The sequence below is a fragment of the Calidris pugnax genome, unplaced genomic scaffold (assembly GCF_001431845.1).
Source record: "Calidris pugnax isolate Ruff unplaced genomic scaffold, ASM143184v1 scaffold75, whole genome shotgun sequence".
Classification (NCBI taxonomy): domain Eukaryota; kingdom Metazoa; phylum Chordata; class Aves; order Charadriiformes; family Scolopacidae; genus Calidris; species Calidris pugnax.
In genome coordinates, this window is record NW_015090908.1 from 1434071 (window position 1) to 1452672 (window position 18602).

At 48.3% G+C, this 18602-nt stretch overlaps 1 protein-coding gene across 1 annotated transcript in view; it reads left to right on the forward strand.

Annotated features, from left to right (window-relative positions):
• Window positions 1-18602, forward strand: part of HDAC4 (histone deacetylase 4) — a 283789-nt gene that overhangs the window by 104550 nt on the left and 160637 nt on the right. The window contains exon 3 of the mRNA XM_014949239.1: window positions 885-1129. Coding sequence (XP_014804725.1) covers window positions 885-1129 — 245 coding nt within the window. The remainder of the gene's footprint in view (window positions 1-884; window positions 1130-18602) is intronic.

Here is an 18602-nt window from a genome sequence, read left to right on the forward strand (position 1 = left end):
GAGCAACCTGGTCTGGTGGGAGGTGTCCCTGCCCAGGGCAGGGGGGTTGGAACTGGATAATCTTTAAGGTCCCTTCCAACCCAAACCATTCTATGATTCTGTGATTCTATAACTGGTTGGTTGGATGAAGGAAGGGCAGCAGATGTCATCTACCTTGACTTCAGCAAGGCTTTTGACACTGTCTCCCATAACACCCTCATTGGGAAACTAAGGCAGTGTGGGCTGGATGAGGGGACAGTGAGGTGGATTGAGAACTGGCTGTGTGACAGGACCCAAAGGGTAATGATTAATGGAGCAGGTTCAAGCTGGAGACCTGTAATGGGCACAAGCTGGAACATAGGAGGTTCCACTCAAATATGAGAAAGAACTTCTTCACGGTGAGGGTGACAGAGCCCTGGAACAGGCTGCCCAGGGAGGTCGTGGAGTCCCCTTCTTCAGAGATTTTCAAGACCCGCCTGGATGCTCCTGAGTAACATGCTCTGACAAGCTCTGGGCAATCCTGCTTCAGCAGGGGAGTTGGACTAGATGATCTCTATGGTCCCTTCCAACTCTAAAAAATTCAGTGAAATTCAGTGAAATTTTTAAAGTGGGAGCCTCATGTTCCTTAGAGTAGGAGTCCGTCCGATGATCCAGTGTGAGTTAAGATTGAGCCTTTCTGTGGAGAGTCTTAGATTAATCTTTAGCCTTCTTATTTGTACTGGTAGGAAGTGGTGGCTGGAGGAAAACTGCTTGTACTCTCAATTCCTCTAGTGCTTTTTTTACCATTTTTAAAAATTTAAAAATGATCGGTTCCTCAAGGTCTTTGCCAGATACTGGATAAAAACGTAGATCCCTGTGTGAAGGAGGACTATGTTCATCTCTCCTGTTGTGTCTTCTCACCCTAGTTGATGTGACCACGGCACTGCCCTTGCAAGTTGCACCCACTTCAGTCCCAATGGATCTGCGCTTGGACCACCAGTTTTCCATGCCGGTGACGGAGCCGACGCTGCGCGAACAGCAGCTCCAGCAGGAGCTCCTGGCCCTGAAGCAGAAGCAGCAGATCCAGAGACAGATCCTCATCGCCGAGTTCCAGCGGCAGCACGAGCAGCTCTCCCGGCAGCACGAGGCCCAGCTCCACGAGCACATCAAAGTAAGTGGTGGGTGGCCCTGGGTTGAGTGGGATGTGTGTTATTTTGGGAGTGGAGATACCGTTCTGGTCTTGATAACAGAATCACAGAGTCTTCGTGGTTGGAAGGGACCTTTGAGATCATTGAGTCCAACCGTACACACACACACACAAAGAAAAAAACAAGCCAACAGTCCTGGCCACTAGAGCATGCCCTGAAGTGCCACCTCTACTTAAATCCCACGCTTCTTAAATCCCTCCAGGGATGGTGACTCCACCACCTCCCTGGGCAGGCCCTTCCAGTGCCTGACCACCCTCTCAGGAAAGTCATTCTTCCCAGTATCTCATCTAAACCTCCCCTGCCCCAACTTCAGACCATTTCCTCTGCTCCTGTCATTCTTCCCTTGGGAGAAGGGGCCAACCCCCACCTCTCTATAACCTCCTTTCAGGTAGTTGTAGAGGGCAATGAGGTCTCCCCTCAGCCTCCTCTTCTCCAAACTAAACATGCCCAGTTCCCTCAGCCTCTCCTCATAGGACTTGTTCTCCAGAGCCCTCCCCAGCTTGGTGGCTCTCCTCTGGACACGCTCCAGCACCTCAATGTCCTTCCTGTAGTGAGGGGCCCAAAACGAACCCAGCCCTCGAGGTGAGGCCTCACCAGTGCCCAGTCCAGAGGCACCATCACTGCCCTGCTCCTGCTGGCCATGCTGTTCCTGACACAGGCCAGGATGCTGGTGGCCTTCTTGGCCACCTGGGCACACTGCTGGCTCCTGTTCAGCCCACAGGCCACCAACACCCCCAGGTCCTTTTCTGCCAGGCAGCTCCAGCCACTCTGCCCCCAGCCTGTAGTGCTGCAGGGGGTTGGTGGGACCAAAACAACCTTTACTCTCCCAAAAGCAAGGACCAAGATCCCAGGTGGGTTTATTTGGGGCCAGAACTCTCCACCCTCCTTTCAGGTAGTTGTAGAGGGCAATGAGGTCTCTCCTCAGCCTCCTCTTCTCCAGACTGAACATGCCCAGTTCCCTCAGCCTCTCCTTGTAGGACTTGTTCTCCAGACCCCTCAACCCTTTATAACCCTGTTTAAAGAATGAACTGTTGGAAAGGGATGTGCCCACCAAGATTTAAACATTGAGATAACATTAAGAATAAGAAGCCAGATAAACCATTGTCGTGTTGAGCCTTCTCCACCTGCCTGTGCATGTTCAGAAATCCTGGGCCATGCTTCCAACAGGTGGCTTGCAAGGCCTACATCTGGAGTTGGAAAACTCCCATAGCATCATTTCAGTGGAACGTACCCAAACGGGAAGGTTTTTTTTGGGTGACCTGTTACTAATATGACATATTTGGGAGTGGAGTGGTGTATACCTGCTCACTGGATGTACGCCAGCAGCTGGAGGTGCAGAGCAAACCTTTGGAGCTCGGTGTCTCTGCAGGAGCAGGAGATGCTGGTTGGGTGGACGCAGGTAGGTCGGGACCTCCTGGGTGCTCGGTTGCTGCTCTGCCGCGCGGGATGGAGAGGGAGCACGAGGTGTGGGGCGAGTAGGAAGCAGAGTTTAGGACATGGGTGTTGCAGAGTGAAAACATCAGACATTTATATCAATATTTCCCAGTGATGGATTGTCGCTATGGCAACGTCAGCTGTCGGAATTACTAACGCCTTTTCCGGGGGGGAATTAGCGCTGTGCCTGGTAAACAGCACTAATGTAATATTAAAAAGCCAGCTCAATTCCACCTTATATAACTTTCGTTTTAATACAAAATACACGTCGGAGCGGGGAAGATAGGATGAAAAATTAATGGCGTATTATTTATGGACTTTTCAAACACAGCTCTGAGTGTGGGTTTGTAAGAACGGCTGCTGTTTGAAGATATCACAGAATCACAGAATCTTCTAGGTTGGAAGGGACCTCAAAGATCATCTTGTCCAACCGTCAACCTCACTTTGACAAAAATAGACACCCACACAACAAACAAGGAGCATCATCACTAAACCAGACCTCCCAGCACTACATCAACCTGTCTCTTGAACACCTCCAGGGATGGTGCCTCAACCACCTCCCTGGGCAGCCCATTCCAATGCCTGATAACTCTTTTGGTGAAAAAATTTTTCCTAATATCCAGCCTGAACCTCCCCTGGTGTAACTTGAGGCCATTTCCTCTTGTCCTGTCGCCTGTGACTTGAGAAAAGAGACCGACCCCCACCTCTCTACACCCTCCTTTCAGGGAGTTGGAGAGAGCAATAAGGTCTCCCCTCAGCCTCCTCTTCTCCAGGCTGAACACCCCCAGCTCCCTCAGCCTCTCCTCACAAGACTTGTGCTTCAGACCCCTCACCAGCTCCATTGCTCTTCTCTGGACCCGCTCCAGCACCTCGAGGTCTTTTTTTGTGGTAGGGAGCCCAAAACTGGACACAGCCCTCGAGGTGGGGCCTCACCAGTGCCCAACACAGATGTGTTGCTGAAGCCAGGTCTGGGCACCACCACGGGAAGGTGGTGAAGGTGCCCAGCAGCCGGTGGCTCCACCAGGATGGGAGCTTTAACAGACAGCTCAAGATCTGACATACCCATTTATTAGGAAATTTAGCCACGGTATGTTACCTCCAGGTGAAACAAAAGACAAGGTGAAAGAAAATTCTTAGCAATTACCAGTAGCGTGATACATGCTATAGTTTTATTTAAAAAGACATATTCTGGTCTTTTTTAAATGCCACCCAAATGAATGGTTATTAATAACAAGGCAGTCAATTCATTTCTGCCACCAGTCAAGGGACTCCCAGCTGTACAAAACAGCAAATGCCCGTGTCCTTAGTGGGTCCTCTGTTCCCTTCAGCTCAAAGTTGTGGGGAGGTGCCTGGGTGTAAACACACTTATGCATACATAGGAGTTCATATGTAAATGTATATGTGTGTGTATGCAGTTATGTGTCTATACACGTGGTTCTGTAGGTACCTATCCATGCACCAGTAGCACAAGAACCATTACAACGTCTGTGGTTCACATAGTACATTCCAGAGGAAATGTATTTCTGTGACAAATATTCCCTTGTAATCCTTAGATATTTGCCTGTTACAAATAAGAAAGGGTGGATCAGATTTAATGAACACGCTCAAAGCGCTGATGGTAAGGATCACATTAGCTTTCATTTATGTTAAATCTGTGACAGAATCTGGTAAAAGACCACGTTAAAAGGGAGTCGAGATCTAATTTCTTGAGAAGCCAGTTAGCACAGTATATCTGGACTGTCAGGTGATGAAGTTCTTCCTCTAATGTATATGCATAGCTAGATGAAAAACTTAAAATAAGAATGATATAATCCTTTATGAAGAAGGATGACCTGTGAGATGATCTCCAATAGTGGCGTCATGGTGACTAGAATTGCTTTAAAAATAAAACAGCACATTATTGAAACAAAGCCCATGATATCTCAACTACAGAGTCAACCCCAAACCCGGATACCAGCATGTAATTATGATGCATTTTTCTTTTTGAAAAGGTTCTTCTTGCTTTTGCATTCCTAAGTCCTCCCACATTTTGGTGACTCTCAGATTAAACCAACTTTTGGGAACTGGCAACTCTGTTAAGTGCAGCAAGCGGGTGGAGGGGCTTCAGGGAAGCTTTTATTTTGACCAGAGAACTCAAATTTACAACCATCTACTTTGAACTTCCAGCTGCTTATGAAAAAAAGCAGGGGGGGGGGGGGGGATATTAAAGCAAATTAAAAACTTTTATTCTGTGTAAGTGAAGCACCAGGGTTTGAACTGTGAAATTTGGCGTAGAGATTGTCTCCAAGGAAGATGCAGTGCTCTTTTTTCAGAGGAATTCAAGCGTTTTCTAAAAGCCAGCTGCTCAGGGTGTGCAGGACACGTCCCGCGTGGACACGTGCGTGTGTGCACGCCGTGCAGCTCCAAGTGTGCAAGGGAGGGCTTTGCTCTTGCCAGGGACATGGGCTCAAGGAGATGCTTCTTACTCCTCCTTACTCCAGGTCCAAGCAGATGTGCTGCTGTTTGGCGTGTCCCTGGTGTGGGGAGTAGCCAGGGACAAAGATGGGATGTGGTCCCTCATCTTTTCCGTTTACTCAAATGAGAGAAGTAGTATCTGACTGAATGTTTCTCCTCACTTGATATGTTTTAGAAACAAAAGCTGTGGCCTTGGTAGCTTTATACAGAACGGCATCCCAAAGGCTGTAGGTACCGTGGAGCCAAGCAAGGTCTCTAGGGATTGCAGAAGTGCTGTCTGCCTCTTCAGCAGAAAAATTCCAAGAAGTGGTCGTATGCAAATAGATTTCTAACATTTCTTGAGAAACATTGGCTAAGAATAGGTTCCGTCCACTTGAGGATGAAGCTGTAGAGCACACAGTCCCTCATTAAAGTGGCCTAAAAATAAGGTCTACTATTAATGTGAAATGTGCCTTGCTGGATAGAGGGGGGATTAATTGTGTATTGGTATCAGAGAAGGATTTTATCACAAGAGAGTTTTGGTAGTGATTGTCTGCTTAGCTTTGGATATCTTCTTTGAAAGAATTTTTTGTGAAGGGGTATTTGAAGTAAATTTGAAGTAAATACAAGAACAAATGTCCCATTTTTGTGTAGGGTGCTCCAAGAAAAGCTGCTTAAGGTCTGAAGGCACTGGAATGACACTGGAGGTGGTTGAGTCTCCATCCCTGGACGTGTTGAAGAGTCGTTTAGATGTGGTGTTGGGGGATATGGTGTAGGGGAGGACTTTGTAGAGTGGGGTTGATGGTTGGACTCGATGATCCCAAGGGTCTTTTCCAACCTGAATGACTCTATGATTCTATGAAACTCTTGACTCTTTAAACTAAATACACGAATGAAACAGCAAATTCCTGACACGCTCTTGAGGAGCTCAGAATAAGGAGCTTCATTTGATGACTGGCTTATGGCGTCACTGACGAGATTAAGGATTTCATCAGTCTCCTGTCTCCTAAGTGAACTTTTCAATCTTTCAGGCTGAGCAACTTGGTTGGGAGGTTCTTCACCTGAAAGTGTTTTGTAGCCTGAGTTTATGGCGTCCGACGAGATTAAGAATTTCATCAGTCTCCTTTCATCAGTCTCTCTTTTCAATCTTTCAGGCTGAGCAACGTGGTTGGGAGATTCTTCACCCAAAAGTGTTTTGTAGCCTGAGTTTATGGCGTCGCAATGAAGGTGTCACGAGTCCAGTGCTTCCACTTTTATTCTCAAGTTTATTCCCAGGTGGAGATGATATCTCACTTTGGGTGAAAAAAGGCTTGGGTAGGAACCTCAACCTCCCCAGATTTCTGTTGATTAGGATTATGTGTAATGACTAGAGCTCGCTCGCAGCGCGCCTTACTGCTGTACCAGGGGTGGTTCTCAGACTTCTTTGGTGTTTTCCCTGACATTGGGATTCTGAATCAAAAAATTGATTCAGAAAGGAAGCTTTCAGCAGCTATCGCAAAGTGATTATGCATCTTGCAAACCTACTTCCCTTCCAAAAATTCGAGGCTCCTGCAGTTTGGCTAGAGTTTTCAGCATCAGAACAACCTCAAAATATAATGAAAGAAACCAAAAATTAAAAATGCAAACAGCAATGCTCTAAACTTACTCTGTTTTGCGTTTTTACCACTAACTAGAAGCAATTAATTTGGCTTTTCTCGTTACAGCCTGGTATCCACCATTTTAATCTTGCTGTGCCAAGCATTTGTATGATGTTCATCCCTTCGTGCACTTGAGCAGCAGTTCCTGTGCTTTACCCAGTCTCACGCCTGTTTCTAAACCCTTTTGCTTCTAATTCCTGGATTTTAGGGGTATTTGGGCTGGAGCAGACCAATCTCCATGTACGGTTACATCCGCAGAGCAGACATTGCATTAGATCCCTCTTTTGTCAAGACCTTCACGTTGAAGTATTTTTGCACTCTTCCACTTAGAGATGTTGAATAGTTTCGTCAAAAAAAAGTTCAGTTGCTGGGCATATCTACTGCTAAAAGTAAAAAAAATAATAATATCCTGATGTATTTCTTAAGCAGCTTTTCAGTGTTTTGGACAGATGTATTGCACAGCCAGCATTGCTAAGTTACAACAGGCAGCCCTGTGAAGATTTTAAAGAGCTTACTCATTTTAAATGTTAAACCTGTTTGTTTTCCTTCTTTTATTCCTGTGGTGTCGGTGTGAGCAGAGGAACTGTTGTGACTCCATGTGAGTTGAGAGGGGGGGGAGTATCTCTCCCTCCCACTCCCTAAGCAAAGCACCTGAGGTTCTTCTTAAGCAAATTTAATTTCCTTGAAAAACGCTGGCTTGTCTTTCTTGTTTTTCTCTTCAAGTAGATAACTCTTTCCTATTGAAAGCTGAAGTTGGGGCATTTTCCAGAGCTTGGTTTGATTCCAGCAGCCCAGTTTTAATTCTCTGACCCTTAGAGCAAGAGGAGAAGACGACAGGATGGTCATGAGTCCTTCTTCCTGCGTGCGCGATCCCTTCCCTCCTTTCCACCGAGCAGCCTTTTGCTTTATAGACTGTGTATTTTGGAAGATGGAAGTGGCAAATTCCAGGAGATTGTCTAATTTGAAGAGCTGGGCTACGAGTGAGACAGTATTTGTGGAAGGAAAGCATAATGGACACGGTCAGAGCTCGGAGGGAGCGGGATGATGGCGCGCGGGGAATGATGAGAAAACCCGGACGTGTTTGGGGAAAATAAGCAGAGTTTTATGAAGACTTCACACCATATGGAAATAGAGAAAACTGTCTTTCACAACTCCAGTGCAGCTTTGCAGCTTGAGCCGGGGGAGCCGGGGTGGGAGAGGTGGAGGGGCTGACTGGAGACAGAGGTGATGGCTCCTCTCTCCTTGTAGCCTCTTACCTTCAGCAACGCGGATTTTCCATCCAGGCCTGCCCTCGCCAGATGTGGGACAGTATTTATAGCCTTTAAATCCTCCTGCCTTCAAACGAACCAGAAGGGATGGAAGAAGGAGGCTGGCGCCCGGGCTGTTGCCGGTCAGACGGTGGAAAGCAGGTCCCACTGTGAGCTTTGCTTGACCTTTGATGGCGAAGGAATCAGCAGTGGATTTTTTCCTTTGTGAGTCACTCGTTCCCGGCCGAGATCAGCTGGAAGTTACCAAAAGCTTTTCCATTTGCCTTCTGGTCAAGGACGGGAGCGAGGGGATGGATTGAAGAGGGGCAGGAGCCGCGCTTTTGGGAGGGTGAGGGGCTCCCCGGGGTGGTGAATGAAACCTCAGCCGAGAAGGGAAGGATGTGGGGGGTAAATCTCTTTGTCCCTGCGCTGCCCCAGCTCAGAGGAGGGATTTTCCTTCCCATCTCTGGCTGTTTCAGAGCTGGTTTATATGCTGACGCACGTGGGTGTTAGCACACCAGACACCAGAGAAGTCCTGGTGTCCACGGGCTGAGCCTCGTGGACCTGAAATCCTGACCTGGAGGCATGCAAAGATGTTCATTCTGTCACATTCCTGCTTTTCCCATCATCTGAGGAAGGAGTATCTGTGTTCCTGGGGAGCAGGGGGAGCACTGGTCTATACGTGCAGCGGATGCAGGATGCTCAGAGGAGTCACCCTGAATACCAGCAGCAACAGCAAAGGGGGCTTTGTAATAGGAGTGAGTCTGAAACTGTTTTCTTTTTATTGACACAGCCATTTCCTATGTTTAACAGCACGCCGTGCTGCTTCATGGCTTCATGCCAATAAATAAAAATACGTGGAATGTTTTCAGACATTGGGCTTTATGTATAGATGGATAGCGACGTTCAGATAAAGCCTGAGGAGATGGGTTTGTTAGCTTTTGCTGCTTTAAAATGACTTTTTTTTTTTTTTTTTATCTACTCTGATGAGCACTGATTGAGAGGTGGTAACACCTGAGGTGTTAACCCCTTGTTCGGAGGCACGGGGTGGAACTCTCTGACCATTCCTTATTTTTGTTTTGGAGAGTAAAAGCCTTGCGGGGAATCTCACGGACAGATTTTTGCAATGCTGTGAAGAAAATGGGATATTTTTTTTTTTTCCAAGGATCTCTAGACATTATGGGTGTCGTGTAGGGTTTGCTGGCAGGATAGCTCGTTGGCCACATGTCACATTGTCTTCTAGTGGGGCTGCTTTCAGGGTAGCCCTGGTGGTGCCTCCTGACTGTTGGGTGGCCTCTCTGTGTTGATTCCAACATAATGGGAAAAACTGGGCTTGTTTCAAATCTGCTGATGGGCTCAGTGTCATCTCCTTCTCCCTTGCGGCTCTGCTGGGTGGCACCTTCCCTTGCCAAGAGAAATTTTAAAAAAGCCCAGAGATACCAGGTGTCTCCTCCTGCGTGTGCTCTGCCATGGGAGGATTATTCACCTTAGAAAACTGCAGCTGCCTACAGTTGGTGGTGGAAAAAAAAAAACCAGAGGGAACATTTTGTGCCCTGTTACTACTTGAATGCTTTGTTCCGTTCTCTCTTGCTATTTCTAGATGGCTTCCTGTTCTTTTTCAGTGACCTTGCCTTGATTTTCTGAGCTGACTCCAAGACTTAGACCTGGATCCTGCAGAACTTCTGATGGAAGTAACCCCGGGGAAAGCTTTTGCAAGATCAAGAGCGTTTGCTCTCTTTGAAGGCTGGGGTTGACTTACCTCATGCTCAACTTCAGGATCTTTTCCAAGAACAATGAGGACAAATCTGCACACAAGAGGGGTGGGGAACGTCAACAAATCCATCTTGCAGCTTGGACACTTCTAAGCCCCATCTCTTGGTTGAAGAAGTTATCGAGCAGCAGACTGGGTTAACTTAGGCATCTTCCAGCCTAGTCCTGGTGGTTTCTGGACTGAAGCTGGAGATGCTTCAGACCTACTTGAAAACTGGTAAAAGCAGCATGTTTCCTTTTGGCTTCTTCTGAGATGGGGCCACAGGTTGTGGGATGGAAGGAGCAGAATGAGAACGCCAGATTTTCCCAGGTTTGAGATGCACAAACCAGTGTTTGAGATGCACAAACCTCAGTCAGAAGTGATGTCGCAGATCTCGCTCTGGTCAAGGGATGCGGTGGCTTTCATAGAATCATAGAATCATTGAGGTTGGAAGAGACCCTTGGGATCATGGAGTCCAACCATCTCCCCTACTCTACAAAGTCCTCCCCTACACCATGTCCCTCAGCACTGCATCTAAACGGCCCTTAAACACAGCCAGGGATGGTGACTCCACCCCCTCCCTGGGCAGCCTGTTCCAATGCCCGACCACTCTTTTGGTGAAAAATTCCTTCCTAATGTTCAGTCTAAACCTCCCCTGTTGGAGCTTGAAGCCGTTCCCTCTCATTCTGTCACTAATTACCTGTGAGAAGAGACCAGCACCAACCTCTCTACAGTGTCCTTTCAAGTAGTTGTAGAGAGTGATGAGGTCTCCCCTCAGCCTCCTCTTCCTATTCCTATCCCTCTATATTCCTATTCCTGTTCCTCTATTCCTATTCCTCTATCCCTATTTAAGCTGCCAAACCAATAATGTGGGATCTTTTCACCTAGAGCTGGCGATGAGGGAACAGAACCCTCCTTCCCCTTTCCTGGAGACATCGGAGCCTCCTAAACTTCGAACCAGCAGACGTTCTCAGTAGGATGTGTCTACCCAAGACGGGTCTCTGGGCTGGGAAGGATTGTCCCCCTGTGCCACCAAGGGCTGCTGGAGGGCTGGCAGGGGGCACGGCCAATATATACGTCCAGCCCCTGCCGTGTCCAAGAGAAGAGATGACAAGACGTTCCTTCTTCTGGGCTGCGCTTTCAGATTTTTGTGTCTTGGCTTCTGCTGAAAAACCACATATTCCTCCCCTCCATCCCCGTCTGCCAGGACAACCCATTAATTCTGAGCAGCCCCTGGTGCTCCAGGAGGTATCCCCAAACAAAAACACGCCGTGATGGGAGCCAAGAGAGCAAATCCTGAAACTGGAGCCCACGGCCTGAGGCTTCAGTAAACAGGATGGGGAAGAACATGAAGAGGAGAGTCTGGCCAAAGGAATGGCCGGCGTCGAGATCGCGCTAAAATAACCCAATGCAGCAGTTCTCCCAGAAACCTGTCAAAACCTGTGCTTTGCTTCCCCCCCCCCCACGCTAAGGATTTTTCAGGGGGTGATTTGATGTGTATGTGTTTTTATTTTTTCCCTGAAAGGGTTCTCAGGCATTGGAATGGGCTGCCCAGGGAGGTGGTTGAGGCCCCATCCCTGGAGGTGTTCAAAAGCCGGGTTGATGTAGTGCTGGGAGGTCTGGTTTAGTGATGATGCTCCTTGTTTGTTGTGTGGGTGTCTATTTTTGTCAGTTAGGTTGATGGTTGGACAAGATGATCTTTAAGGTCCCTTCCAACCTAGAAGATTCTGTGATTCTGTGATTCTGTGATTCTGTGTCTCGGCGAGGTCTTTCTTGATAATCACACACAATTTTCCTTTATTTTTACAGAATCTTACAGCATCACCTGGGGTTGGAAGGGGCCTCTGGAGATCATCTAGTCCAAATCCAATAGAATCTCAACTCCAGTTCCTTTTAAATACCTGATTTAACACCCCCACCCCCCCAAAAAAAAAAACCTGTAAAATTTTGCCAAGGCAGGTGATTTGTCTTAAAAAACACTATTTGCACGAGAACCCCAGCTGCATTGCCTGCCAGGGGAGAGAACAATCACGTGGAGCTTCTGAAAGCTCTTCCTGAGCCATGTCTTAACTCAGCACCGGTTCAGGGGGTGCTGAAAACATCTGTTTGGGCTTTATTTTTGGTCTTCTCTGGTGTTAAATTGGCGAGTTTGAAGCTGGTATTTGACTTGTGTATCCTTACAACTCCTTCGAAGCTGTCGCCTCCAGCAGAGGCCAAGCTCTTGTAGTTGTACAAAGTCTCTGAGCTTGCCTGGAAGAAGTCCTCGGGTTGCAATCTTAATGAGAGGCTGGACCATGCCAGCATGACCTTGGTCTGAGATGGGACCCACATGTATGTGCGAGGGGGAACACTGACCCACAGGTGGAGGATCAGGCTGCCTTTCCGTCGGTGTTTCTTCTTAACCTGGCTGCCTTGTGCTGGGTAGGAGTCGGAATCACTACAGATCTGAGGAGCAGAAGAAGAAGTGCTTTGGGTGGTGTCCCACCATGCTGGAGCACCTTCTGTAGGTGATCTCGGGCGTAGGCTGAGACGCAGGTTAGGAGTCGGACACAACACTCAGTTGCTTTGGATTACAGGAAATGTTTGTCAGCAATAAGTGTGGCAGCTGGGCAAGGAAGAACCTCATGAGGTTCAACAGGGAAAAGTGTAGGGTCCTGCACCTGGGGAAGAAAAATGTCAGGCACCAGTACAGGTTAGGGGTGGATCTGCTGGAGGCAACTTCTGAAGAGAAAGATCTGGGGGTCCTGGTAGACAGCAAAATGACAATGAGCAAACAGTGTGCTCTTGTGGCCAAGAGGCCAATGGGATCCTGGGCTGCGTAGGGAAGAGTGTGGCCAGTAGATGGAGGGAGGTCATTCTCCCCCTCTGCTCTGCACTGGGGAGGCCACAACTGGAATCCTGCCTCCAGTGCTGGGCTCCCCAGTTCAAGAGAGACAGGGAACTACTGGAGAGAGTCCAGCGTAGGGCAACAGAGATGATGGAGGGATTGGAGCATCTCCCTGATGAGGAAAGGCTGAGAGAGCTGGGACTCTTTGGCCTGGAGAAGAGAAGGCTGAGGGGAGACCTTCTTCATGCTTCCAAGGATCTAAAGGGTGGGTGGAAGGAGGATGGAGCCGGACTCTTTCCAGTGGTTCCCAGTGACAGGACGAGGGGCAACGGGCACAAGCTGGACCATGGGAAGTTCCACTCCAATGGGAGGAAGAACTTGTTTGGGGTGAGGGTGGCAGAGCCCTGGCAGAGGCTGCCCAGGGAGGGTGTGGAGTCCCCTTCCTTGGAGATTTTCACGACCTTCCTGGATGCTCCTGAGTAACATGCTCTGACAAGCTCTGGGCAATCCTGCTTCAGCAGGGGAGTTGGACTAGATGATCTCTATGGTCCCTTCCAACTCTAAAAATTCAGTGAAATTCAGCTGTTGTTCACCCAGTTTTGCGTGTGAGATTATCTGCACAAGGAAGAGTGAGCTGTCTGGGTCGGGATAGTTTTATGCCGTCTTCCACTAATTGCATTAAGCTATTCAAAATATATAGTATAAAAACCTAGAAGCCATAGTCTAAGCTTCAAAACTGCTCCTGCTTTGCAGATTTTAGTCAGTTTTACCACGGCGTGTGAAGTAAATGGCAGAAGCACCTTTAAAACCACAGTTACACGGGGAAGGAGAAGCAGAGGAGCGTGGGCAGAGAGCAGTGCCTGGTCTTTGGGGGAAGAATAAGATGGTGTCTGCAAGGTCCTGAGCTGCCAGAAGGATCTGCAGTCTTGCTACTCATCTGGCAACTCAAGGAGTGGCTACACAAGCTTTAATGCTCCGGGGAGACCTCAGAGCAGTCTTCCAGTATCTGAAGGGAGCTCCAGGAGAGCTGGGGAGGGACTCTTTGTCAGGGAGTGCAGTGACAGGACAAGGGGGAACGGTTTTAAATTGGAAGAGGGGAGATTGAGATGAGATACCAGGAAGAAATTCTTTGCTGTGAGGGTGGTGAGACACTGGAACAGGTTGCCCAGAGAAGCTGTGGCTGCCCCATCCCTGGAGGGGTTCAAGACCAGGCTGGATGGGGCTTGGAGCAACCTGGTCTGGTGGGAGGTGTCCCTGCCCAGGGCAGATGGGTTGGAATTGGATGATCTTGAAGATCCCTTCCAACCCAAACCATTCTGTGATTCTATTTCAGACACTGGAATAGGCTGCCCAGGGAGGTGGTTGAGTCCCCATCCCTGGATGTGTTGAAGAGCCATTTAGATGTGGTGTTGGGGGATATGGTGTAGGGGAGAACTTTGTCGAGTAGGGTTGGTGGTTGGACTCGATGATCCCAAGGGTCTTTTCCATCATGAATGATCCTGTGATTCTGTGTCTCCATGAAATACATCCTCATTCTCTCTGGTTGATGGGGTCTTTGCTGTCAGCACCATGTCCTTCCCAGGGGGGCACAGGGTGGCTTCTGGGCTGAGCCTGTCAGAAGATTTCGGAGCGCTACCTTTTTACTTCTGTTGTAAGGACTAACGGAAAACATTTGAGCTCCACTTCGTTAAGAAAGAGGTTTCTTTACGCGGTGGGAGTTGACAGGGTGCTTACTGATAAGGTGTCAGTCCCCCTTCCAGGGAGATGTGCTTGAGAACTGATGACAGTCGGGGGAAGATGATGGCAAAATTCAGTGCATGCTGAGTCCTCCCGACGAGCTGGCGGTTGGTAATTACCTGGAAATGCTCTACCTTCTCCTTATTACACTGATTAGTATTCATATCTGCTCAGGGAGCACCAGCAGCACTAACTACAGGTACAGTCGAACATTTGTGCAGTTTTCATAAATAGTGGAAGCAGTGACATTAAACATATGCAGGAATCCCCATAGTTATGAATATTTACAAATATTAATTTTGGCAGGAGCACCTGATTCGGATGATCCCAGCCTCACTCCCTGATGCAGCGTGCACGTTTGTCGCACGGCGTGCTCCTCAAATTAATAGTAGAATTGCTCTGAATGCTAAGGGGTTCCCCTGGTGTATCACTTTGTATTTCTCAAATATTTAAATTTCCTTACGGCTGGGGAAAAAACACACAGCTCCGGCAACGAGCAGTTACCACAGGGGTGTTGCGGAGTCAGCGCTGATTAATTTGCCAGCACAAGAAGAGATGTCATGTGTTGTGTGGTACGTTGAGTGTGATGTCGGTCAGGAATTAATGACCCTCATCGGAGCCACCTGGGCATCTCTGGGATTCATCTGAGGGAATCTCTGGAGCCATCTCTGGATCCATCTGAGGGAGCTGGGGTTGTTCAGCCTGGAGAAGAGAAGGCTCCGGGGAGACCTTATAGGGGCCTTTCAATACCTGAAGGGGGCCTATAGAAGAGCTGGAGAAGGACTCTTTGCCAGGAGGTGTAGTGATAGGACAAGGGGAAACGGTTTTAAATTGGAAGAAAAAAGATTCAGATTAGAAATCAGGAAGAAATTTTTTACTATGAGGGTGGTGAGACACTGGAACAGGTTGCCCAGAGAAGCTGTGGCTGCCCCATCCCTGGAGGGGTTCAAGGCCAGGCTGGATGGGGCTTGGAGCAACCTGGTCTGGTGGGAGGTGTCCCTGCCCAGGGCAGGGGGGTGGAACTGGATGATCTTTGAGGTCCCTTCCAACCCAAATCATTCTATGATTCTGTCTCAGCGTGCCATGGATTGCAGTTCAAGTGATGCTTATGAATTCCAGCGTGCCAGGGATTGCAGTTCAAGTGATGCTTATGAATTCCTACCTCGGGCCCTTGCCAGAAGACCTGAGTGTGGGAGATGTTTGTGTCCCACTCAAATGCAGCTCTGAAACATTTTGCCTTCAGACATCAGGAGGCTTTTTTTTTTCCCCACTGAGACAGCGAAGGGAAGGTTCAGTGTCAGACGGCAACGTGTGGGTATTACCTTTGAAGAAGTTGAGTGCTTGGTGTGGGAGCAGGGTAGGACCATGCTGCAGTTGGCCCCGTATGGGTCTGAATGCGTGCTACCTGTTAGAATTTACCACAGATCACAGAATCCCATGGGGTTGGAAGGGGCCTCTGGAGATCATCCAGTCCAACCCCCTGCCAAAGCAGGGCCACCCAGAGCAGGTCCCACAGGAACGTGTCCAGGTGGGGTTTGAATGTCTCCAGAGAAGGAGACTCCACCACCTCCCTGGGCAGCCTCTGCCAGGGCTCTGCCACCCTCACCCGAAAGAAGTTCCTCCTCATGTTGAGGTGGAACTTCTTCTATTCAGGTTTGTGCCCATTTCCTCTTGTCCTGTCCCTGGGCACCACTGAAAAAAGACCAGCCCCATCCTCCTGACACCCACCCTTTAAGTATTTATAAGCATTGATCAGATCCCCCCTCAGCCTTCTTTTCTCCACACTACAAAGACCCAAGTCCCTCAGCCTCTCCTTGTAAGGGAGACACTCCAGGCCCCTCATCATCTTTGTAGCCTCTGCTGTCCCCTCTCCAGCAGTTCCCTGTCCTTCTGGAACTGGGGAGCCCAGAACTGGACCCAGTGCTCCAGATGGGGCCTCCCCAGGGCAGAGCAGAGGGGCAGGATGACCTCCCTCCACCTGCTGCTCACCCTCTTCCTGATGCCCCCCAGGATGCCATTGGCCTTCTTGGCCACAAGGGCCCATTGCTGGCTCATGGGCATCCTGTTGTCCACCAGGACTCCCAGGTCTTTCTCCTCAGAGCTGCTCTCCAGCAGGTCACCCCCAGCCTGTCCTGGTGCAGGGGGTTATTCCTCCCCAGGTGCAGCACCCTACACTTGCCCTTGTTGAAGTTCTTCAGGTTCCTCTCTGCCCAACTCTCCAGCCTGTCCAGGTCGTAATTGCTTTTTGATTCGGTAATTGCTTTAACTGAAGCAGAAGCTCATATTTTTCGGTAGTGTTGCGTTTTTTGTGCCTGGGACAGCTTTTTGTATGTTATCAGATTTTCAGCTTCTCCCGTTAGTCAGTCGGTGTTGGGTTCTCTTGCTACTTACGGGTCTTTTTTCACAAAGCATCAGCAGGAAAGAAAAAAAACATTTTGAAATAAGAAAATTAAATTTTAAACCCTTGAAAATATAAATTTGAGGCACAGTCTTGCATCGAGTTGAGTTTTAAAGCTAAAAAGGGTCTTTTTGTGCCAGAAAACTGATTTAATGTGATGGTTACTGGTTCTGTTCTAACGAGATGGGTGTCGTAGCAACAAGAAGGAGCAATGCAAGCCTCACCTCAGACCAGCACCCCAGGTCCTGATCTGAGGTGGAATTGTTGGAGTTGGAAGGGACCTTCTAGAGATGATCTCGTCCAACTCCCCGGCCAAAGCAGGGTTGCCCAGAGGAAGGTCCTTGGAGCGGCAGTATCTCCTGAGCTGGTGAAGGCACTGCATCACCTGCCATGGGCTGAGCCTGCACCCAAACATTTCTTGTCAAATACTGTCCCTAAGTGAGGAGAAATACTGAGATTGCAGTTCCGACAGGGTACCTTGGTGGGTTTTCTGCAGTCATCTTCTGAGGCTGCAGCCAACACCAACAAAGCGGTTTCTTTTCCCTTTTCGTGGCTACGATTGGAGGGATTTCTTCATTTCTTTCTTATTTCATTTCATTTTTTATTTTTTCAACTTTGAAAAGATTTGAAAACTATATTAGGCAGAGGCTTTGTGGAAACCGGGGTCAAAAACGGCGGAAACAATACATCTCTAATGAACCTTCTCTAAGCCATCCAGATACAAAATTGGTCTTTTCATTTCCATTTTCACTACAGATGTCAATGAAAGCACAGCTCCTTCTGAAGCAGCCTAATGTATGTAAACCATTGCAGGAAGCGTAGCATTGCAAAGCCTAGGAGACTGCAGATGGAGAGAAAAGGCTCCTGATTTCATAAAAATAACAAAACCTGTTTTAACATATTGTGCATTAAATATTGTTCATTTGCATATACTTTCTATGGCTAGGTTATAAAAGCCCACCATGTGGTGGACTTGTTGGAAGTCTGAAAAGATACTCTTTTCTCCAAATGGAGATGTGTTAGTGGAAGCTGCTGCTTAATTATAAAACAAAAATAACTAGTTTTCTCTAGGTTGGTATTTTTTTTTGCTGGGTGTTTTTTTTTTATTTTATTACTTTTGCAGGTTTTTAGAGTCTGGGTATGTTGTTGTTTACGTCAAATTCAATAGGATTAGGAAGGAAAACATAGGTGCAATCGCTGCAAGTTCTGCTAACCGGTGTTTTCCAACAGTCTGCCTGCTTGGAATCAGCAGCAGCAGGGACTCCTCCATCAAGACTTCCCAGCAGATAGCCAAGGCAGATTGGGAAGTACCTCCTTAAATCTTTATATAAAGCTGTGTCATTCTATGTGCATTGTATATAGCCCCTCCGCAGCTGAAACGTTGGGATAGCACCAGCGTTCCACACCGCAAATTAAAATAAGAAATTGCGTTGTCAAAAGCATAAATAGAAAAATCTGCAAAAGGAGAAGGAAATACCAATGTAGGTGGGGTGGGAGTCTTGCTTACACACGTGCTGTCAGGGTTTGGAGAAGGATGGAGTGAGACACCTTCTTAGAAGGGAGCAGGTGGCCTCTCTTAATAGCCATAGCTTGGCTTGATCCCTTTCCACATTCATACTGGATTTTGTGAACCTGGAGCACTGGGTGGTGCACAGCCACCCGTTAAGACCAAGGCTGGATGGGGCTTGGAGCAACCTGGTCTGGTGGGAGGTGTCCCTACCCAGGGCAGGGGGGTTGGAACTGGATGATCTTTGAGGTCCCTTCCAACTCTAACCATTCTATGATTAAGCCCAGCCTTGGAGAAGTCTCTTCTGTCACCAGAAGGTTAAGGTTGCCAGCTTAAAACCAACCTGCTGGTTTAGAAGCTGCCAACACACAAAGACTGGGATGCAGGCGTCAGGCGACCGGGGTCCTGGGGAGCTGGTGTGCTCCTGTGTTCAGAGCACCCCAAAAAGTTCACTTTAGAATCATAG